The 23,882-nt window shown below is 49.3% G+C and overlaps 1 protein-coding gene across 12 annotated transcripts in view; it reads right to left on the bottom strand.

The window, feature by feature from the left end:
* Nucleotides 1-23,882, bottom strand: part of ARHGEF7 (Rho guanine nucleotide exchange factor 7) — a 130,023-nt gene that overhangs the window by 56,671 nt on the left and 49,470 nt on the right. For 8 of the 12 annotated variants that reach the window (XM_027590878.1, XM_027590873.2, XM_027590876.1 and 5 more), the window contains 3 exons: nucleotides 18,147-18,231; nucleotides 14,097-14,227; nucleotides 4,742-4,943 (listed from right to left, as the gene is read on the bottom strand). In XM_027590878.1, coding sequence (XP_027446679.1) covers nucleotides 4,742-4,940 — 199 coding nt within the window. In that variant the 5' untranslated portion in view covers nucleotides 4,941-4,943; nucleotides 14,097-14,227; nucleotides 18,147-18,231. Of the gene's footprint in view, nucleotides 1-4,741; nucleotides 4,944-14,096; nucleotides 14,228-18,146; nucleotides 18,232-20,245; nucleotides 20,285-23,882 lie in introns of those variants that run through there. The other 4 variants (XM_027590880.1, XM_027590879.2, XM_027590885.1 and 1 more) reach the window with 2 other exon arrangements.

A 23,882-nucleotide genomic window follows, 5' to 3' on the forward strand; every position in this document is an offset into this window, starting at 1 on the left:
CCAGAACATCCCCTACAGCACCTGCACACACAGCTGTTTGGGGGAGCGCACACTGCGTTAATCTAGAGGAACACTCACTCCCACACTCCAGGAAAATTCCATACCCTCGTATCTCAGACCCCACCATACGTCATGCCAGGTTCCCCACTTGTGCCTCAGAGGTACAACTCTTACGTGGGATGACTCTTCCCGCCTGTTACCGCATCTACATCTGGAAGAAAGAGCAGACAGGCCTACCCTCCAGGACCACCTGATCCTGGGCACCTTCAGAAACCTAACATCGCACACGCACACTCTTACTTCCAGAAATACAAAAACAAACTTGTTACCTCTGTCCCTTTCCCTGCAGATCATATTCATACCACTGTTCTTCTATAACTAAATTAATCGCTGCACCCAAAACCCAGTTTGCATTTTAGGTCACTTTTCCCTGTCAAAAGTAAGCATGACCCCCCCCAGCCCCAGGGGCACATGACCTGCAGCGAGGCCCACTACTACCAACCGACTCAACAGTAGCAGCAAGCAATGTCCCTCTCCCCCAGGACTACCCGCTTTGTTGCTTCTCTCCTTGGGTCTCCAATTTAAGAAATTCCTTAGAGAATGCACATTAAACACATACCTTGTATGTACAAAAAGCAGAACTCCATGGCTTTTACATATCAAAACAACGTGCATGGAAAATGAACGCTAAATAATGGGGGTACCTGCCATAAGGGGGTACATACTCAGGGAGAAAAGCACACTCGCAGCAAGCTTTGGAAATACCCTCCGGCATACTCTTGGGGGAACACCAGTCTTCAAAGAGAGCTATGGGTTAGCCTGGTGATGGGCATTAAGGAGGGCACGTTCTGCATGGAGCACTGGGTGTTATACGCAAACAATGAATCATGGACACTACATCAAAAACTAATGATGTAATGCATGGTGATTAACATAACAAAATAAAATTTAAAAAAGAAAGCAAGCAAGCACACACAGGTCAAAGGCACACACCTACATGGGTGAAGCCCCACAGGAAGGCTGCAGTCTGCAGCTACGAGGGCAAATGCTCAGGGTCACTTACACTTCCAAGAAGTGGGACAGATCGAGTGGACGTTCTTGAGCACTTACCTGGAGACAGGCAGCCCAGAAGAGGTCACTGAGGTGTAGACCTCGGGTGTGTTCATTCAAGAAAGAGATTCGTAAATCAGAATTGTAACAAGGAGAAACTCACAACTTAGAGGACGTCCGTATTTTTGTCTTACGAGGAAATGATCCTACATGATTACCAGTTAGATCTGGCACATTTTGTTTACAGAAAATGAAGAATTACACTGAATTACAATGCTTATCTGAAACACACCCTTCCAAAAGGAATCCTCATCCAAAATCAGAAAGTCACAGAAATAACTGAGGAATTACAATACTAGCATGTCATTGTGACCCTCAAATTCTCCACCGCTGTAAAGTGACAGAGTAAAAATAGGATTTCCCGTTTGTCTCAAATGCCCACAACTAAACTCAGAGATAAGTTTCCTTAAAATATACTCAGATCATCTGTGAACACAGCATGGGAAGTTATTTCCAAAAGGTTATTCCTTCAGTCCAACTGTCAGCTAAAGAATACTTAGCATGAGAGATCACCAACTGGAGCAAACGTGTTCTTTATACTTGAAAAAATAAACAGAAAAACAGGAAATTTTCCAAAGTTACTTGTCTCCATTCAGTACAAAAACCAGGGATTCCATGTGACCCAATGCGGTTACATACGTGTTTAAAGGGTCTCTCTCATGCGCGTGCACATGGAAACACAGGGTAAGATGTAAAAATTGGTGCAACAGGATGCAGTTACCCCTGACATAAGTAAACACAGACACGTAATGGCTTTCTTTTTTAAAGATTTTATTTTTAAATAATCTCTATACCCAACATGGGGCTCAAATGCACGACCCCAAGATCAAGAGTCACACGTTCCACTGACCAAGGCAGCCAGGTGCCCCTCACTTTTAAGTCAACTCTACCCCCCATGCAATGGCTAGCTGTTCGAGCAGCATCTGTCCCCAGCAGCTGTCTGTCCCCACACTCTGCAGTGCAAGGCATTAGAGCGGCACTGCCAGACTTCACTAGGGTGACAGCACACTGTGAATCCACCTACTGCCAACAGCAACACTGCACACGCCCCAGTCCTTTAGGAAACAACTCCCAAAGTCACCTGAAGAGGACTTTGAGACCCACGGACTATCTTTTCCATGTAATTGTCAACAGGTAACTCTCAAAACTCCGTGGGGAGAAATACCTGAGAAGTAAAAATTCACCTGCACTCTTCCTGTGGCAACTCAAAGTCAGCCCAAGATTCCCATTAAAACGAGTCATTCCCGGGGTGCCTGGCGGGAGTCTGCCTTCGGCTCAGCGGGGAGTCTGCTTCTCCCCGTCCCACTGCCACCCACCCCCCTTCGTGCTCTCTCTCAAATAAATAAAATCTTTAAAAATAAACAGAAGAGGGACGCCTGGGTGGCTCAGTCGGTTAAGCGTCTGCCTTCGGCTCAGGTCATGATCCCAGGGTCCTGGGATCGAATCCCACATCAGGCTCCTTGCTGAGCAAGGAGCCTGCTTCTCCCTCTGCCTGCCTCTCTCTTTGATAATAAAATCTTTAAAAATAAATAAATAAATAAATAAATAAATAAATAAATAAAATAAACAGAAAATAAATGAGTCATTCATAGCAGAATTCAAGGCCTGGATTCAAAAGAGATAGGCCCAGTCAGGTTCCACTCTGATGGCGGGCCCCAGCACCAGCTCTGTGACCCCTTGCCCTCACTGGTCAAGGCAAAGACCACCTCACCCTCCCCTGTCCCTTCCCCAGCTCTAGCATCCTGGAGCCCAGTTCCTGGCCCAGGGCAGCACTCTCGGGCCCAGGATGACCAGCAGACTACAGGACTGGCCAGGAGCTGGGCTCAGAGACTAGACTCAGCCCTTCCCGGGGCCTGACCGGGGACAATGGGCGAGTCCGCCCCAGCAGCTGTATCTGTAAGATTAAGGCGACACTTCCATCCCTATCAGCCTGATACCAGCGCTGCGTGCTCGGCCGACTCCACACCCGCATGCATTAGGAGGAGGATTTGTGCCCTAGGTCCTTAATATCCGTGTCTTCCGGGGTCGTGATGAGGACTAAATGAGGCCACCATAACAGCACTTCATACAGTAACCAGAACAGAAGCAACCAAGAAACTTATTTACTGTGACCTTTACTGGAATGAATATACCGTATCTGTTATCAACTAGAGAAAAATAGCAACAGTGAGGTACCATTTCACACCCAAAAACTACTATCAAAAAAAAAAAAAAAAAAAGTGTCGTCAAGGACGTGGAGAAACTGGAACCGTCGTGTACTGCTGGGGAGAGCAGCATGGCAGCTTCTCAGGAATCTCAGTCACCCCAGGAACCAGCAACTGCACTCCTAGGCACACAGCCAAGAGAACGGAGAGGACTCAAGCAACCTCACCCAGGTTCACAACAACACTACTCACAACAGCAAAAGGTGGAAACCCAAATGTCCAGCAACAAATGAATGGATAAGCAAAATGTGGTTTTGAAACAGAAAAAATGTTGGTCTGCCCCCCTGGTTCGGGACGCAGGAAATTAACAGGGTTCTGGGAGTTCTGAGGTCACTGAATTGCTCTGACACCACCCACCTGGTGTCAGAAGGGTTGGGAGGGTGGCACTTAGCGCCGAGTCCACAGAAGCACAAGGGTTTTTATACGGTGGACTCTTGAACAACACAGGCTGTAACTGCAGGGGTCCATTTTCAATACACTGTAGTACTGCAAATGCACGATTTCTCCTGCTTTTTTTAGCAATGCCTCCTTCAACTTTATTTTAAGGATAGGGTGTATGACGACAAACAAAATACACTTTATTTCACCAGTAAGGCTTCTGGTCAATGGTAGGCTACTAGCCGTTAAGTTCTGCGGTGTCAGAGTCACAGACACTTGGGGCTGCACAGGGGGGTCGGCACCCAAGCCCACCTTGTTCAAGGGGCATCTGTATGCAGGAAATCTGTGAAGTCAGGAACAACACAGCCACACTCATAAACCCAGCAGTCTTTGTACACCGCGTAACGCTGACTCATGACATGAGCCACGAAGCGATGCGCGCTCAGGACAGCCACTGCCCCCCCCCCGCCGGCACTGCCCCAAGCAGGACAGCACGTGCAGGGGACAGGACTGTCAAACCCACACCCTTCTGACAGAAAGCACAGCCCCAGCCTCAGAACTTCTCTTCCTCAAGAATCGCACAACACAAATGACGTAAGTGCCGACTACAACTATTCCCTTTCAAAATAATATAAGCCTCTGAATAACTTTTTAGAAGTCAGTGATGTTAATTACAGAAAACATAAGGAAAGTGCTGCATTTTAAAATACTATACAAACATAAATACAAAGAAAAGCAAATTATACATCATTGCCAAAAGCACCCAGCAGTGATAAAAATTAACAGCCGGTGTGACAGGGCAGACCCCAAGTCCTTCTTCTCACCGGGGACCATGACCGAACGCAATGCCCCTCGTAAGGAGGGACCCTTCGCGCCGGCGCCCCAAGGCGGAGGAAAGCAAGGACCACGTCTTGGAAGAAGCAAGGGGCAAGAGCAGCACTCCTCTGCCCGGTCCACCCGGAGAGGAGCTCCCCGCGTGCAGCGCGCACCCTTCTGTCTGCGCTTCGTGCCCGGACAGCCAGCCGCCCACCCGGCAGGGCCCCACTCACCGCTGGGCTTGACCTCCCGCACGTAGTTGCTGGGAAACCAGCCGGTCCTGCCGTTGTGCGTGCCCTCCCACCAGCCGCCTTCCTCCACCCGCGTGACGTGGATCACATCTCCCTTCGTAAAGGAAAGCTCGTCTTCATTGGTCTGCTGGAAGTTGAACTTGGCTCTCACGACCAGCTGGTTGTTGCTGTTGTCAGTCATGTCCTAAAAAGGGAAGAAGGGGGAGAAAAGTTTCACGGAGTCTACTTCACACAAAACCAGATGATGTCTGACCGGTATGAGTAGAGCATAACTGCCCCATTCCAACAGAACCCCCGTTCAAGTACAGAAACAGGTCTGGGACCTCCTACAGCGTACCCTGACCACCGGCACCTGGTTCCAGCCCCGGAGGAAACCCTCTTCATGGTCTGAAAGGCCTTATTTTGGCCAAGGTTAGGCCTACGTTAACATTACACACTTTCATACATACATTTACATCAAATTATATGGAGCACCTTGACAATTTATCAAAAGTTAACACAGTGTGGTCATTTCTAGCATAATTACGTTAGTCTTAACTAACCATGCAACTGAACCGTATGGCCATGCCATTAACTCATTCTCCATTACTGGATTTAAGGTTATTGCTACCGTTTTTCTACTGCAAAACAAGTTTGCATTAAAACTATCTGCACATCTCTGAACACACCTGTAAATAAGCCTACACATTAAGTTCAGGTCAGAAAACATGTACGACACATTCTAAATTTTAGTACCAATTTCTAAACTGCCCTCCAGAGGTTCTACTTACAGCCAGCAACACTCCCCCCAGCAGTATTGAAGAGCTGGCTCTCTGCACACTCACCAGCACTGAATACTGCCCAGCATTTTTATTTGTGCCCAACTGCTGGCAAGAAATGCTATCTCCTTTTCATTTGCCTTTTCTCCTCAGGGATTCAGCATATGTGCCTATCTCTGAAAGGCTGGAAGAGGGAGGCAGACTGGCTAGAGTTTCTTTTTATTCCCATCCACCCCAGACTGGGTGCTGGAGAGGCTTGCCACTAGAAACTACCAGCAGGAGTAAACTAAACACATCCCCCCAAGGAAGCCTGATCTCCTGGTGAAAGGAGCCAAAGAGGGCCAGCGGGCAGGCCCACTCACCCACTGGCAGGGGTGCGCCCTCTCAGCCTGCACCTGGGAGTCCACGGGGACAGGAAAGGTCGTCCCACACCTCACGGAGCACCAGCACTCCCCCTGCACTGGAGACATCAGCAAAGATCAGGCAGGGAGTCCCCACCTCCACCCCCACCAGGGGGCAGCCAATGGCCCCATGTGCCTACACCGGTGTCCCCTGTCCTCCAGCCAGCCTCAGGGGAGGGCCCAGGCCCAGCATGTCCCCCTCTCCCATCCAGCAAGGTCATCAGGGACCAGAGGGAACCCCAGCAGTACCAGGGGGGTGAGGCTGACCACACCCCCCCACAAGGACTCTGGGAACTAAGCTACCACTGGAAGCACAACCTACCAACACAGGCCAGGACCATTATGTCGAGCCCAGTCAGGGTCACGGCCTGCAAACACACCAGACATAAAAGTAGGATGCAGCATCTCCTTGAATTCCTCCCAAGTGTCAAGAATACAAGGCAAAGCACCGCTCAGAGAACCAGGACAACCCCGGCCTGAACCAGTGAAGGCGCCGACGGCCGCACTGATATGCAGCAGATGCTGGGATCACAAAGGGCTTTCGTCAAAAGGCCCCAAAAGCCATTACAAGTTCTCTCAAAATAGAGGAATGAAACAGAGAATCTCAAAAAAGAAAAAAGAACTTACAAAATTTACTCAAAACCGTGGTGAAAACGTGGGGAGCCCCAGGGACGTGTGGAAAATGACAAGACCTGAGACTGGTGTCATCGGGGTCATGGAGGAGAAAGAGCCGTGCTGGAAGGTGGTTTGAGAAACATAGCTAAACATGTCCCCAACCTGGCAGAAGACACAAACCTACAGAGTACCGAAGCTGCATGAACCCCAAGCAGAAGCAGCCCAAAGAAGCCCCAACGAAGTCACGTTGTCACTAAACTATGGAAAACTGAAGCAAAGCTTAGAATTAGTATGAAAAAGGCATGTGGTGCTATGCAAGCTCTCAAACACTTCATGGCCCATGCACTCCCTCCTCAAGTTACTGAAAGATGTGCCCCTCCAAAACAGGGGAATCAGCCAGGGAAAACCAGAAGACTCTACGTCTTGTCTACGGAGGAGGGAGGGACGGGCTTGGGTCAGAGGGAGGGGAGGGTGACGTAGGAGGACAGCTCAGACGGAAGCTGGCAGGAGCCTGGCCACAACCAGGAGACTCTCAAGTGGCCACAAGACTGCAGGGGAGTTCCCAGGGAAAAAGTGAAAAATCCTAAGCAGGTCTGAAAGTACAGGAGATTCTTAGAAACAGGCAGAATACCAGGGCTGCAGTCTGCAAGGGTGCAGAGAAAGCTCAAACAGGCAGCAGTTATTAACTCTAGATAACAAAACATGGTCAGGAAAGGACGAACCATCACAGCACATGCCCCGGCCACGCTGTGGGTCTGGGACATGGTGACGTTATGCGGACCGGACCCAACAGAAGCCACGGGGGAAACCCAGGCAAGAGGAAGGTACGGGCCCAGGGTGCAGCATGAGACCCCCACACCCCCACTCCACGGCAGGTTTAAGAAATTAAGCTTCACACAGGCATTTCTTGAGACAACGGGGAAGATGGGAAGCAGCGGGCTGCCCAGTTCCTCCTGCACCAAGTCCTGAAGGACCTGATTCCAAACTAGGTGCATATGTCACCAAACAAAAAGAGAAAGAGAAAGCCCAGTGGGACAGGGCTTCAGGAGGGGCAGACAGCTCCTCAAATATTTAATACTTACCTGTGTCCTTTACATTAATATAAATTACAAAAATTTACTCGTTTAGATACATCCATTAAATGTTTTATCTAGTAAATTAAACACGTCACACCTACTGCATATTTAATGCTTAGAATGCTCAGTAAGGAAATCTCTTGAGCATTTGGCAACACTGAAAGACAAAGCTCTGGCCAACCATTCATCTCACACGTGATGCTTGCTGGCATACTTGAACAGTGAGGGGCAGCTGAAGCCCCCCACTAGAAAGGGCACGTCTGTCCCCGCTCTGCGGAGGGAAGCCACGTCGGGCTGCCACGCTGGGTCAGCTCATCTCTGCAAACCACGGTCATCCTGCATAGGTCGTCCACCAACACCTTCCTTTCTGTGACCCACCCTGGGCAAATTGGCTTGGTATAAAACCTGCACAGAGCCAATCCTGGTGATGAACTTCCACAACGGAACACAACACGTAAGCAAGCACACACAGAGTGGGCCCCACGGAGCTCAAACTGCTCCCCCCCCCCGGGAATCACCCTACAGCCAGCCCATCCACCTCAGCTCAGCAACCAGGTGCCACAGCGACCAGAACAGGACAAATAAGGTCAACCACACTCTCTCCCCCAAGCTGCAAATTCTCTGCACTCAGGCACACATTAGGCAAACACCACAGACACTTCTTCCACTTCAGAAACTCCACAACAGAAGGACGGGGGCCAGCCCAGATCGGTCTGCATTTCTGATTCCACAGATGTCCACTGGTTCAGCACCTACTAGAGACGTAAATGTAAGACACTGTTCTGAGGAATGCTGCTAAGAGAGCAAGATGCAGCAAGGGGGTGCACCAGACAGGATGCCACAATGACTCCACACGGTGGCCGCTGGCCTCCTGTCCCGACGCAGACGAGGAGTGCTCAAGTCACTGCTGCTGGGGTCAGGAAACCGCAAGGATGTATTTAACCACCATCTCATTCTGGATTTCTCTCCTTCCCCTTTTTCTAAGTGCTCCTGCAACTAAAGCTCATGAGGTATCTGGGTTCAAGCTGACACACGACGACAGCCCACAATATAAAGGGCTGAGCCCAAGCAGCCGCTCACAGAGCGAGTATATGCTGGGGAATTCCATTTATGTCATATACAAAACAAGTAAAGCTCAGCTTTACGGTCAGAAATCAGGACAGCAGATGCCTGTGGGAAAGGCAAACATAACAAAGGTGACACTGGTCAGGTTCTGCTTCTCCATCTTACATGGGATTGTGTGACTTGTAAAAATTCATCCAGCTGTTTTCTAGATGTAGGTTTCAGGTCAGTGAGGGGAGGAAATTGTGGAGTACACGTACAGTACCTCCTCTGGGAGCAGGAACCTGTCCCCACCACATCTGTTCTTAAAAGCCACCTCCTGATGCCTACAATGGCCTGCCTGTCAATACCATGCACATCCAGATCTTCACCAAGCAATTTTTTTATCCCATGTTCTGAAGTTATCCTAATAATCCAAAACCAGCATATCCCAGAGCACTGCCTTCACGTGAACTCCATCCTCTGTTCCCTGGAAGTACCCATAATTTCACTGAAAGAAGAAAAGCCTGTCAAGGGAAGACCCAATTTCTACTCCAATGGCTAGTATTTCCCAGTCTCGAGACCTCGTGTAAATAGGACTTCTCTAAGTTTGTCTCCTCAGAACGTATTCCGTCAAAAAGAAGATGCCAGCAACCAGACGATGCCCCCTTTGTATTCCAAATGCTGTCAGTACATACCATCAGCCATTAAGACACTTGTTACTTTCAGATGTGTAAAAAGGTTTTAAAGAGCTCTCAGAATTGATGACATATAATACATTGAACCAGCCCAGTATTTCCATGCTTGCTGGACAGAGGAACTGGGAAGATTTAAACCATGAGGAACACACAGATACAGAGTCTTGCACGCCTTGTACACCGTTCTGGGAGCTCAGTGACCAGGGCTGGCCCCAGTCCCAGGAGGTAGTAAGGACAGGGACAGGAAATACTTTGTGGGCTCACATCAGGACGCCCCCCAGTGAAGGGCGACAGGAAGCAAGCACATCCTCTCCTCAGGTGACTACTCTCCCCAGACGTGGGGGGGAGGGAGGGACTTTGGGAGCCCACGGTCATACTTACCAGGAGTTAAGGGATGAAAACTCAGGGTAGAGAGGGACAGGAGGAATCCCCAAAGCAGTCAGGACCGGTTTATTCCCCAATAAAAAAGGATGAAGTCAGCCTCAGGCAGGAGGAAAAACAAGACCCAAGTCACAGCCTGAGGCCCCCACTCCCTAGTGCAGTTACGGAGCCCTCCCTCTGGGGGAGGGGCCCAGTGTGCAGCAGAGGGGCACGGAGAGAGCTCAGCACAGGCTGTTGGTGGGGAGCGGGGAGAACTCACCCCAAGAAAAGAGTAATGAGGAAGCAACAGGGAAGTGCCAAGGTAAGGAAGTTAAAATTTCCAGGTGAGTGCAAACAAAACATCAGAACTGCTCAAACATGTCAGCACCACAAGCAAGAAAGCTGTCCAGGAGCAGATGGATGCAGAGACCCAGAAGCAGGATCCTGCAGACAGCAAGCTCCAAGGTGGTCAGGAGAGACCTGCCCAACCAGAGGTGCGAGCACGGAGTCAGTACGTGTGCCCAAGGGCTTTGAAAGAGCACCCTGAAAACACCAATCCTTGCCTTGGGAACGGCAGTGCCGTATACAATCAAGAGATCACAAAATTATGTTCAGGAAGCCACAGGTTGATTTTAGATTATGGAAAATTTCCAACAAAACAGAAAGTTACGGGTAGAGCTGGAGACCCGCCTGTCCCCGACTTACTGCTCTCCTCCCTCTTGCGCACTCTGCCCACCCCCAACCCCTCTGGCAATCATCGGCTTGTTCCCTACGGGTTTTGTTTTTGCCTTTGATGTCCTTTATCAGATTAACACATGCAAGTGGACTAAGGTGGAACTTGTCCTTCTCTGACTTATTTCACTCAGCATTAGACCCTCTAGGTCCATCCACGTTACTGCAAATGGCAAGATTTCGTTCTTTATGGCTGAGTAATATTTCATTGTGAATATATACCACCTTTACTCATCTGTCTGGACACCTGGGTTGCTTCTCTATCTTGGCTATTGCAAATAATGCTGCAATAAATACAGAGGTGCATGTATCTTTTTAAATTAGTGTTTGTTTCCTTTGGGCAAATGCTCAGTACTGGAGTTACTGATCATACGGTATTTCTGTTTGCAACCTGAAGAACCATGATATTGTTTCCCACAGCGGCTGCGCCAACTGACGTTCCCAAAACAGTGCCGAGGGCTCCCCTTCCTCCACATCCTCGTCAACACCTCTTAATGATCTCCCCGATACCAGCTATTCCGATTGAGATAAGGGGTTCTCTCACACTGTGCTTCTGAGATTAAGTCTGTGGTGGTTAGTGATGTGGAGCATCTTTTCATGGGTCTTTGGACCACATGCAGGTCTTTGGGAAAATGTCTATTCAGGTCCTCTGCCCATTTTTAATCGGATTTTTTGATGTTCACTTGTGTAAGTTCTTAATATATTTTTAGACACTAACCCCTTATCAGATAGGTCACTTCCAAATAACTTCTTCCATTCAGCAAGTTGTCTTTTTCATTTGTTGATGGCTCCTTTGCTGTGATAAAGCTTTTTATTTTGGTGCACTCCTCCTAAGTTTTTTGTTTCCCTTGCCTGAGGAGACATACCAAAAAATAGACTTCTATGGCCGTTGTCAAAGAAATTACTGCTTTTGTTTTCTTCTAGGAGTTTTATGATTTCAGGTCTCACATTTAGATCTTTAATCCATTTTGAGTTTATTTTTGTGCGTGGTGTAAGAAAGTGGTCTAGTTTTCCCCAACACCCTTGTCCGAAGAGACCCCGTCTTTCCCCATTATATATGCTTGCCTCCTCTGCCACAGATTCATATAATATTTATTTCTATTAGACACACAGCCGTAGGCTCATTTCTGGGCTCTCAGTTCTGTTCCACTGGTCTGTGTCTACTCTTCTGCCCGCACTGTACTGGCGGCCACAGCTCTGCAGTGTGCCCTGGAAATGGGGTTCAGGATCCCTCCAGCGTTGCCCTTCCCCAAGGCTGCCCCGGCTACCTCAGGCCTTCCGTGGCTCCACACAAACTGTAGTACTACTTGTTCTAGTTCTGGGGCCAGTACTACTGTGGTTCTGGCAGGCGCTGCATCGAATCGGCAGACTAATCTGGGGACCACGGGCACGTTAACAGCATGGACTCCTCTAACCCAGGAGCATCTTTCCATTTGTTGGTGTCGTCTTCGAGCTCCTTCACTGTTTTGTAGTGTTCACAGTACAGGTCTTTCACCTCCTTGATTATGTTTATTCCTTTTTTATTCTTTTTGGCACAATTACAAATGAAATTAAGAAAACAATTTCTCTTTGTCGTGCCCACCACCCAGCTTTGAATATTTTGCCATCCTTATAATTTTTAATCCAAGAAAGTTACCTCAAAGTACTATGAATACCTGCATAAAAATCTAAAGGCAGAAGTCATCCTCATGCAGCGTGGTAAGAGAAGCCTTGCCCCTGCTCCTTGCTCACCAGCAGCTAATGGGGTCTCTTCCAATCATAAACAGGAGGGATGGCAGAGGGCCTTTTATTTCTGGTGTAACTTAAAACTTCTCCAGCTCATTAAAAATTAATCCTATGCTTATTGTGATCCCAGTAACATTCACTATTCAACATTAAACTGCATTTTACTTGAAAATTATATATTTGCAATCTAGTCTTCATGTACTCAAAAACAAGTAGTTAAAAATGGACACGGGTAGTGGTGCCTGGGAGCGTTGGACTCTTGGTTTAGGCTCAGGTCATGATCTCAGGGTCATGGGACTGAGCCCTGCCCAGCACCCAGCACGGAGCCTACCTGGGATTCTCTCTCTGCCCCTCCCCCCACCTCACATGCATTCATGCTCTAAAATATTAAAGTTAGCACAGGTAAATGGGTGAGGCAACAGGTATTTCTTTACCCAGATGTGCTGACTTTGTTTTCTTACATTTTCCCTCAGAAATTTTATAAAAGCTAAACTTAAAATGTTTTTCAAGGGGCGCCTGGGTGGCTCAGTCGTTGAGCGTCTGCCTTCGGCTCAGGTCATGATCCCAGGGTCCTGGGATCGAGCCCTGCATCGGGCTCCCTGCTCGGCAGGAGGCCTGCTTCTCCCTCTCCCACTCCCCCTGCTTGTGTTCCCTCTCTCGCTGTGTCTCTCTCTGTCAAATAAATAAATAAAACCTTTTAAAAAAATAAATAAAATGTTTTTCAAGTAGTTTGTGTATTTTTCCCCAATTTGGAATCAAAATACTCCCAATAGTGCTCTGCAAAATTCACCTAGTGTTAAACCCTGTGCCTCACAGGGTCACTGGGAGGGTTAACTGAGCAGTGCAGGGACAGTGCCTGGAACAGCAGCACACAGCACAGCATACACAAGAGCAGAAACGGTAATGGCGCCGCTCTAAGGAGAAACCAGTAACCATGAGTTAGCTTGTGTTCAAAAAGTTCAGGAACATGTAAAAATTACATTGCCTTCCATAGCTTCTTTTTCAATCCTCCTTCATGAATTAAAGTCAAATTCCCTCCACAAAATACAACTCTAACCTATTTCTTTCTTTAGGGTCACCATTAGCTTACTTAACTATCTTCCTTTCTGTGTCGAAGCAGACAACGTAGCTGTGGTCCCTAAACACTCAGGAGTTGGGTTCGCTTTAGACTCGTGTGCAAGACCATTTGTCTCTAACACAGGTTTATTAAAGTGGTACATGGAATTGAAGTCACACGACTAAGGGCAATCACCCAGTAACTCCAAAGAGGGCTCCGCATGTTTGTACAAGGACCGCGGGATGGCCTCTCAGCACACGGTCCCCATTCAGCACTGTACTTCATCTCTGTCCAGTTTCGTGGTTTCGCCCTATGTTCTTTGCTCACAGCCTGTATCCTAACAACTCAGACATGGATTTTTCTTCACTTCCCAGGATAACCATTCGCTTCAGTTCCCTTTCCACATCCCCACCAGCCATTAGAAGGAAGTCCCTCCTTCACCAATCACATCCTGACTCAGGAAAGCACTCTTAAGTCATGCTTAGAAAGACCACCCTTTTGATTCTTTAGCTGTTAGCCATTTCTTCCTTACGCAACTAAATTTCTTATTCCCATACTTCTGTACATTTGCACAAAGCAAATAAAGTACAAGAGATCTGGGAAACACTTTGAAGCACCATCTCTCTAGATTAACACATCTAAGGAGTCTTAAAATATAGCCCCCAAAATATACAAGTTTCTCAAAAGCAGTCAAGCACAACATGTGGATAATGTGGTGATAAGCAAACGCCATACTCAAGTAAAGGAACCGTGGGAACAAAGCCAAAGCACCCCCCAGCTGGGCAGCACTCAGTTCAGGGGCACACGCACCTTCCTGGATATACCTGCACACACTCATCTCCCCAACATACTCCAATCATTAATTCAAACTTACCAAACTTCGATACTGGCCCTGGAACAATTTTGAAGTCCGACTGTGTGAAGGCTGAGCTCCCAGGGAGTCAAAAGACTTTATCCGATGAGATGAGGGCCGGGCACACACGGAGTCACTTCCCAGGCCGATGTCTGAAAAGGTCGTGCAGAGAGAAGAGCGAGCTGAGACGCTGGCAAGCGCACACCCTTGCAGCCCACCGGACTCTCAATGGGGGCAGCCCCCAGGGGACACACGGAAGGTGCAACGAAGTGGGCCACGCGTGCAGCAGAGTTGACTGCCCACCGCAGAAACGGCGTGCACGCTCTCCAGAAATTAACTGGACAGAAGTATTCATCAGTTCCTTAGTATAATTTTCAAATTTCTTAAAGGTTTTGTAACTTTTTAATATTTTCCCCTTCACATGGAAAACACAAGCCTCTCAAATTCAGAGCATCCCCCCAGTACTGATTCCCAGCACACTGTCCCTGCCCAACCACTTCTCCAGGACTGAGCTTCATGCAATAAGAAGCAGGAATTATTTGCAACAAAAGGAAAAGACTCTTACTTAAAGAGAAAAATCCCCTTAGAGCTTTTAGCTAGAGACCCTTCTGAGGATTACTTCCTCAGGAACGAAAGCAGCCACACTTTACTTCACAAAGTTGCTGGAAGGACTGAAGTAAACAGGTATGAAAGTGCTCAGCTTACTCCCTCAGTCTCTTCATGAGTAGAGAGACACTCCACTTGGGCCAACCAAGTAAATGTTAGCAACCCATTTCTTAGAAGGGAGGTGACTAAAACCACCAATGAAGCCATGAAGAAACTTTCCAGGGAAATCACTATACCAAGATCCACAAACCTAGCAACTTCCTAAAACTACTACACGTATGGGGAGCCTTCTTTAAAAACATCCTTGGGGCCGTGGGTGGCTCAGTCAGCTAAGCAGCTGACTCTTGATTTCAGCTCCGCACTGAGCGTGGAGCCTGCTTGGGGTTCTCTCTCTTCCTCTGCCCCTCCCCACCCCCCACCCCCCCCCCCCACACACACACGCTCTCTAAAAATAAATAAAATATAAATAAAGAAATAATAAAATAAAAATATCCTTAAACCGGTCATCTCCAGTTCCTATTTTTCTGTCAGACCTGCTGGGGTTGGCTTACACCGTGTCTTACAAACCTAGTTAGTTGTCAACTGCACGTCTGAAGTTCTCAGAGGAAAGCCCAGATCCGCAGCTGTTCTTGAAGCACACAGGCTCTGGCACCACTGGGGCTACATTCCCTGAGAGCCAAGCAGGCCTGCGCACATGGGGAGGGGCTCACTTGCCTGGGCCTCTGTCTGTCCTTCCTGATGCCCACCGGGCTCTACAGACACCAGTGTCTGGAAACCCAGTCCTTGAACAGCCATGCAAGCATGGTCGTTAAGTCCGTAGCAGAGCAGCTCGAACAGGCCGCTGCCACCCTCAGGTCCTGCTTCAGGCTGTAGTAATCGCCAGTGCTTTCTACTGCAGCAAGGCACAGGCCTCAGGAATCTTAAGTACAAAACCAGCGCCTTGGGGGCATTTCCTGGGGATTCCGCCCACAGTGGCGACGCACCGTACCCCCTGTTCTCGCCTAATTCTACCTTTCAAGGGACCGTTTAGTGTAATGGAAGGGTCTCAAGACATCCCTTATTTCCCACGGTCTTCTGTCCAGTTAAAAGGCAAGTGTTCATCGATATACCCAAAAAACACAAGGGTCTTTAAGTGACAGAAGTAAAGGGAAAACACGAACATGGTTTTCTCAAAAAGGCCTACAAACCTGGAACCAACAGCTGCAACTGTGTTATTATTCAGTCATTTAAAAGTCAGATCTAAAAAGACAGAGTCACTTCCACCACGCGGACTTCAGGGACAAAATTTAAGAGCAGATGGCTCAATATAAAAGCAAGAAGTTCTTAGGGCACCTGGGTGGCTCAGTTAGGCATCCAACTCGATTTCCGCTCAGGTCATGATCATAGGGTCGTGGGACGGGGCCCTGCGTCAGGCTCCACACACAGTGCAGAGTCTGCCTGCGGTTCTCTCTCCCCCTCTCCCACTGCCCCTTTCTCCTCTTGCACACAGGCACGCTCTCGCTCTAAAAGAATAAAATAAAATAAGGGGGGGAGCCCTTTCCAGCTGAGAGGCTTCCAGTGTCAACACTGAAAGGAAGGGTACCAAGTTTATCAGGTTTGTTTTGCAGCTTTCCAAACAGGTCTCTGTCAAGAACACCTTCTAAGTGTCCCCTGCTCTCAAGGGTGCAGGAGTAATACTCGTGCCCAAGAAGGGGTAAAAACAACGGTATCGTGCCCAGGAGAGTCAGGTCGGGGCCACGCTCGTGATGGGGGCACCCGCCCCAGGGCGTGGACCAAAGCTGCCCCACGGCGCCCCCCCCATCTTCCCGGAGACCGAGCAAGCGGCGGTCCTCCTCCCTCCTGAGCAGCCACCAGAGGAGGCGGCCCCGGGGGCAGACTGCCTCTGTGTCGGCTGCTCTCTCCCTGTCCGACGGAGAACCCCAGCAGTCCCAGGACGCATCCACAAAACTGAGGCACAGGTGGCTGTTAAAGCAGCTCACAGGCAAGACCCACATGGCGAAGAAATGCAACTGTGCCCGCTCTGCCTCGGTTTCTCCATTCAATTCCAATGATCTGCTCTAAGGTTTCCGTCGCTGCATTACGCCCACCGTCACACACGTCTCTTCCTAGTCTGGCTGTTCACATTAAAGCTACCTCCATTACAGTGTGGGATAAAGAAGGCAGCTTCAATGACTAACAACCTTATAAAATGTCCTAAAGTTCTGTCTGCTAAACCTCAAGTGGTAGGATGACTCTAACTATGTACATCTTCATACCCCTTTCCCTTCTCCATCCTGGTCTCTCTCCCTCCTCCTGGATTTAGATCGTCACCGACCTCCCCACACTTGCTCACGTAAGGTACTAACTTTTCAACTGAGCCAATTCCCCCAGATACTTCCACCTCAAAAGCCCTAGGAGATTTTCAGCTTTAAACCACACAGTCAAGCTGGGAAAACACAGCTGCATCAAAAGTCCTGCCTGGGGACGACAGGCAGGGGCAGGGGCTCTGGGTGGTGCCCCAACCCCGGCCCCCCACCCTACACCTCTGTGGGCAGGAGATGGCACCCAGCAAACAAGTTCCAGGAAGGGGCACCTGAGCCCCTGAGCACTGCGCACCCCAAGCTGGGACTGCAGCCCACAGTGTTCTGACTGTTCCCCCACACCCAATCTGAAGGGCCAGGAAGAAAATGACAAGAGCCCCTCACAAAATACACTTGAGGTTTTTTATCAAGAGATCTCAAGGTCTAACTTGTTCCCATAAAGCTGAACCTAAAAATGTATAAAGGTAAATGGAAAAAGAAAAAGGACTTTAAAACACAAGAGCCACTAAATCCTTTTAGACCCACACAGCTCCCTAAAGATAGAGCTTCTCAGTGCTCAGGGGGCAGGCGGGGCCTCCCCCCAAGAAATCTACACAGAAGCTCTCCTGTCCTCACAGTGTCTGGGAGCTCAGCTCCATTCAGCCCCCTCCACTGAGGGATGACCCAGGCTCACAACACTGCAAAGCACATAGTCTGGGCATCCTCATCACCCTCAGGAGGCCTGGCCCAGGTAGGGGTTTATTTCAGGGGCCGATTCACTGGCCACCTCCCTGGTCATGACCACACCTCAAAAACAGTCCCTGGATCTGCTCCCGAGACATGAGCTTTGATCAGCATAAACTTAATAAAAACCCAGAGAAAGTGCTTCTATCTCCAAGACAGCCCATGAGTATGCCCACATGAAAAACGTTTCTCCTCTGCTTATGGTTTCAACTAGACATCTTTCTGCCCACAGAAAGGAAAATACCTACTATCCACCAGAGGCCCAAAGAGGATGACTGATAGAATAAGAAAAAAAAAAAAAAGCAAAAATTACAACCGAATATGTAATGTGATAGCTTATTTTTACAATCCAATAACGTTCATTTTTGCCTTGCCAACCAGAAAGCAAATGTTTTTGCCCTTTTATCTTCCCACCCCCTCAAGTTCAATAAAAAATTCTTACCTGCTGTTACTTTGTTTAGAGTCACTAAGGAACTGAGGACCTTGTTAAAATTCTGCCCCTGATACAAATCATTTGCATCAAATGTCTGAAAGGAAAAATTAAACAAGTTAGTAGGGTCTTACACGTTGGGTGCAGGATAAATGAAGTTCTCCCAGCAGTGAGAGGACCATGGCAGGATTCGCTGAGCAAGTCCTAAAGATGCAGGCTGACCCGAAGGAGCAGACCAGTGAACACAACTTCCAGCAGAGGGGCAGGGGCCCCACCAGAGTTCCCTCATTCAGGCACGCTTTGATCCGGGACACAGGGCGTGAGACCGCCTTCACAACCGCCAACCCCCACATGGCCCCAGACCCCCTTGGCGAGCCGGGGAGGAGCCGTCCCAGCTAGGGAGCTGCAGCTGCTGGCCCTCGGTGGGGCTGAGCTGGCTTTGCCATCCCGTCCCAGCCACAGTCCGTTCCACAGCTAAGCACAGCAAGAGAAACACAGAACTGACCGCACGAGGAAGGGAAAACAGAAGCAGGTTCCAGAAGGAGGACAGCTCTGGGGGGACACCTCCATCCTCCATGGAAAACCCCAGGCAAGACCAGGACTATGGAAGTCTGCACCTCCTCCAACCGCGGGCGCCTACAGACCAGGCACACGGGAGAGTCGGTCCTGGCGCTCTCGCACCCATACGCACAAACAGCCTGCCTGGATACCTCACAGCTGCTCTACGATGTGTGCGCACGCACCAGCACACACAGATCTCACTCCCAAATACTGCCCGAAGACGACATATAGCTTCTGACCACCAAGGAACCTCCCCAAAAAAGTTCTAGTCAAATCACCCACAACTGCGCCAGAAAAATGATGAAAAGATATCTTTCAGAGATGTCGATGACAAACATGTATTTGGATACCCAAACGTAAACCATGTCAACAGCCTTCCAAGTTTCTCGCACTAGTATCACCAGTCATCCCAGGAAGGAGTATCAGGAGGAGGAGGGCCCCAACTTCCTCTCCAGGCTGCCTGCCACCTCCTCTTCCTCCACCTCACACATCCTGCCAGGCACCCCCTCTTCTTCCTGCCTCCCGCCACCCATCCCTCAACTCTTTCTCACAGGACTTCTCCCGGCCACGCTTCCCCACCACACTTGGTGAGGTGCCCTAACCAGGCTCTCCCAGTACACTCATGACAATGACAACTTTATGTTCCACGAGCGGATGCCGCCCTACACTGCAAAATCTATAAACCAGATTTTGCAACACCTAACATCTAGCAAAACGGCCAGCACACAGTAAAAACTCTAATGCTTGCTGAATGGAAAAATGTACCAATCAATCCACCCGTTCACCCTGTGCTGCTAAATGTCACTAAGGGACATCTACGTCAAGAGCCGCTAAGAGGAGCCATTCCAAATCTAACTGCTGCCTCCCTCAAAAAGTCTTCAGTTAATAGTCTTTGCATTTAATTTCTGAAAGGAGTAAAAATCGTGAGGTCGAGTTAAACATGGGCAACCAGAAGAAAAACCAAAAACTGAAAAACTTCAAGAAAGGAGGCCATCAAATCATGGAGTCAAGGGAGGAGCTGAACACACAGCCTGCCTTTCTAAACGCTGAAAGAAATTGAACAGAGCCCTAGCGTTAAGTGTGGCCGCATCAACGCATTCTGTACAGGTCCCGATGCCATTTCTCTCACAGCGGACATACACAAGAAGGCGGATTTCATGCCAGATCCTTCCTGTAAAAGGTATCCCTCAGAACAGAGCGTCTTTAGAACCAGCTCCTACAACATAGAATGTAATTCATTTGCTGTGATATTTAAGAAATTCCAAGTCAAATGAAAGCGCGATCTAGGCTGACACATCCACCTTCATTTTTTAATGTTAATTTTTGGGGTTTTTTTTTTTTTTTGGTTTTTTTTAGAGAATTAAGAGTATTAGTATTAACCTCAATAGGCCCCAGCTTCCTTATATGTAGAATATGAATATTCCCTCACTTGTGAAATGCAGGAGCAGCTAATCTGCAGGTCTTTCAGCTCTAAAGTTCTCATTTTAGAGATAGAAAAATTAAATGTGTGGCATTCTATGAGAAAAATTCTATATAAAAAGTCTACTAACCTTCATTGTGGTGAGGCAGCAGCAAGTCACAAAACCCAGAAAAACAGGATGTTGAAAACTGAAGTTTCCTGTTATTCCAGAACTATATATCTTTCTTACTTGGATACCAGGAAGTGTCTGGTTGGCTGAAGCTGCCTGCCAATGGGCTTCAATGTGACATCAGAACTTAAGTGAATTCACATATGCACCACATTTCTTAACAGGAAACTACACAATGAGAGGAGACAAACGCTTGCCACTGAGGAAAGACACACATTCTGGATCAGTGAAATGTTCTGACTAAAACCCTTCTCTAGAAAGAGACAGCAAACTATTTCCTGAATCAGGAATCTATTCAACAAAAACCAAAATCAGAAAAATCTTCAAGTATATAGTTTGTCCTATGGGAACAAGAGCAAAGACTCATGAGGACTCTTACAGGAAGATCTCAGCAAAAGTCAGCCCACTTGTAGGAGCAGGACACTCAGCACACTAAATTGTCCAGGGACACCCAGTGCCGAGCACACCCGCTCCACCCTCGTGGCACTCAGCACACTAAATCATCCAGGGACATCCAGGGACACCCAGTGCCTGAGCACACCCGCTCCACCCTCATGGCCGAACCGTGTTGCCCAAAGAGCAGCCCCCGTCCACCCTGGCTGGGGTCACGAGCCAGCAGGAGGGAAGGAAGCAAACCCCAAGGTCCGCCTTTCCTCAAGTGGCACTGGGAACAGTGGTCTCAGGGGAGGCCGCATGGTAGGTCTCCAGGAATTTAGAAAACCAAGATACTCAAGCCAAACCCCAGACCAATTAAATCGGCATCTCCAAGGAGCAACTGCCCATCAAAATGTGAACACTCCCCAGGCAATTCCAAGCAGCCAGTGGGAGAAACATGCCCCTGGAGAGACAAGGAAGGTGTGAATCTTCTCCCCAGGCAGGCTCACCCCCATCACCATACAGACAGTAAGGAGGGAACATTCAATATCCCAGAGATCTTGGAAAAGCATATTGCCAAAAACTCACCCTCACTTTCACATCTAAGTGAATTAAATGTATAGCAGAATCCAATATTCTCAAAGTAAAATTTTCCTACCAGTTTCCCCCCAAAATAATATATTTTTAAAAATATCAGTAAATTTAATGTCAAAAGAAACACAAGAGTGACACAGAGCAAACACAAACCACAGGGAAAGGCGGATAGAAGGGAGCAGAGTTGCAAGTGAGGCACGAAGTGCTCTCCACAGCACCTCCGTACGCACTAACCAAGGGGAGCTGCCTGCCCTTCTCAGTTGGAAGGTTGCCCCCTGCCTGGTAGAGCCTCCGTTTACAGGAGGCACGGAAGCCCTCAGCACCTCCGGTTCCTCGTCCTTTGCATGGGAAGGAAGAACATATGCTGGCGATGACAAGGACAGGAAGCAGCAACATGCAAATGTCTCGTATGTTGGAGAATGTACGAGATTTAAAAACTCTGAATCCTGCACACCAAGCCTGTGGTTTCCTGTAAAAGTGACGTATCAGTAATTACATTTACCAAAGAAAATTGTTTTCTAAAACACAGCTACCAAGAAAAAAGCATCCTCGATAACTGGGGGTGCTCTGGAGCAGAGACCTCACAGACCAGGCAGAAAAGGGAGTGCAGGCGTCCACACCGCACGCAGCACGCAGCGGCCCCATGCACCCTCTGGCCCCGCCCTCCACTGCTCTGCACCAGCCAGCTCCCAGCTCCCAGCTCCCACAGGAGAGGACCCAACCCCATCAAAGTACTTGGGTTCCCATCCAGAATTCCCACCCCTGAAGCTGCTGCCTCTGACAGACTAGCCAGCCCTCTTGCTCACACCTTTTCACCTTGACAGTGTGGACACCGTAGCACCCCAAGGCTCCTGGAGGGAAATACACCAGCACGGAAGAGGAAGAATGGCCCCCCAGCCTGCGCTCGGGTCTGCTCACAGCTGGGGCGAGCTGCACCTGCTGCCAGGGGACCCTCACTGTCACCGAACAGCCACCGCTATTTGCGAATGCTTCCACAAAACGATCACTCCCTGCGCTGTCTGCCCAACATTCAACTATTCAAAGCCTTTTCACACAATTAACTCTCAGGGTGGGAATCCCGGCAGACCCACCCCAGCCCATTTTTAACAAAGTGGGAAACAATCACAAAATCCAAGCAGCACAGGGATCAAAGGGCGAAGTGTCGGCAGCGCGAGCCTCAAGGGCAGCTGCGGTGAGTGGGGCTCCTGCAGAGCAGACTGCCACTGCCAGCAGCAGGGGGGTGCGGCGCCACCCTGCTAAAGGTCCTGACTGGGGAGACAGACCTCCTTGCAACAGGAGGGAAAGGATATTAAATCTGAGACTCTCGGGCTGGGGGTCTCGCCTCCCCAGCCCAGAAGGGGCTGTTAGGAACCCGCCGACACAGTCTGCAGCCCGAAGAGGGCCAGCCGTCCCCGCCCTGGACCCGGCGCAGTGGAGGCAGCAGCTGCAGGCCAGCTACACACAGCGCTCTCCCACATCATGGCGGGCCCCCAACTCAGGATCTGCTAGACGCCCCAAGGAACATGGGGTTCCCTTACGGCTGTAGCCTCCAGAATGAGCTCTGATAGGACCACAAATCTACCAACAAGTACCGCACCAAGGAACGAAGACTGTGGCTTTCTCCACCAATACCTCCGCCAAAAAAAAGCAGGAGATTAAGATAAAATTAAGATAAAATGTTCCGAAATTCAAGTTGATGAAAGTGTATTCCACACGTACAATTACAGGCAGAGAGGTCTGAAGAGAAACATGCACGTACAGGCATGACAGAATCATCCCAAAACTAGCGACTTCCTTTATCAGGGGAAAGATGCCAAATACCAGAAAGATACTAGCCAAGAACATATTCAATTCAATCAAAGCAGGGCACTGCCACAATCTTCCTAAATGTATAATACTTTCCCCCCTGGGCTTAGCCAAACGCCCCCAGGTGGATAGGCGGGCAGCAGAGGACATCAGGGACAGTGGACACCTCCAGGGACACCTCCTGACCAAGCAGTGAGGGCAGGGCAGAGACAGGCTCTCGGCATGGATGCGGCTGTGTCCTCCAGCTCCTCTCGCAGACCAAACCCCTACCTCCGCTGGGGGAGCCCACAGAGGGATTAAACTTAGCTTCCTCAACAAAAGAGCACATCACTAAGCCAGCTGACACCAAAAGCCACCAACGAAGGTTCCAGGTTGTTTCTCTACCAACACCAGCTAGCCCTGGATGTCCCCGAACAAGGTACAATTTGGAGAGAACCTTGAAAGAAAGGGGAGACTGATGCAAAGGGCTCTGAACAAAGCAGCACGGACAAGACATGAAGTGGAGCACAGGCAGAGCACAAGCCCGCTGGGCGCGGCGGTCGCTGCAGCACACAGTCGCCGGCCACGCCGCGTCGCTCGGAGGTTAACAGGGGCTCGATCAGAAGTCAGTCCATGAGAGCAGATGTAAAGCAGGACCGCCACAGACAAACCAGGCTAGATGGCCCCCCAATCCAAACCAGGACGAAGGGCAAGGCAGGACAGCACACGAGCGCGCCCGCACGAGCTGCAGCCTGCCCGCAGAATAGGCCGACGCTGCCAGCTCTGGGTCAGCAGCACCTGCCACCAGAGAGCAGAAGGGCCTCGGGAAGAGGGGGAAAGCCAT

Source organism: Zalophus californianus, chromosome 3 (genome assembly GCF_009762305.2).
Source record: "Zalophus californianus isolate mZalCal1 chromosome 3, mZalCal1.pri.v2, whole genome shotgun sequence".
Classification (NCBI taxonomy): Eukaryota; Metazoa; Chordata; class Mammalia; order Carnivora; family Otariidae; genus Zalophus; species Zalophus californianus.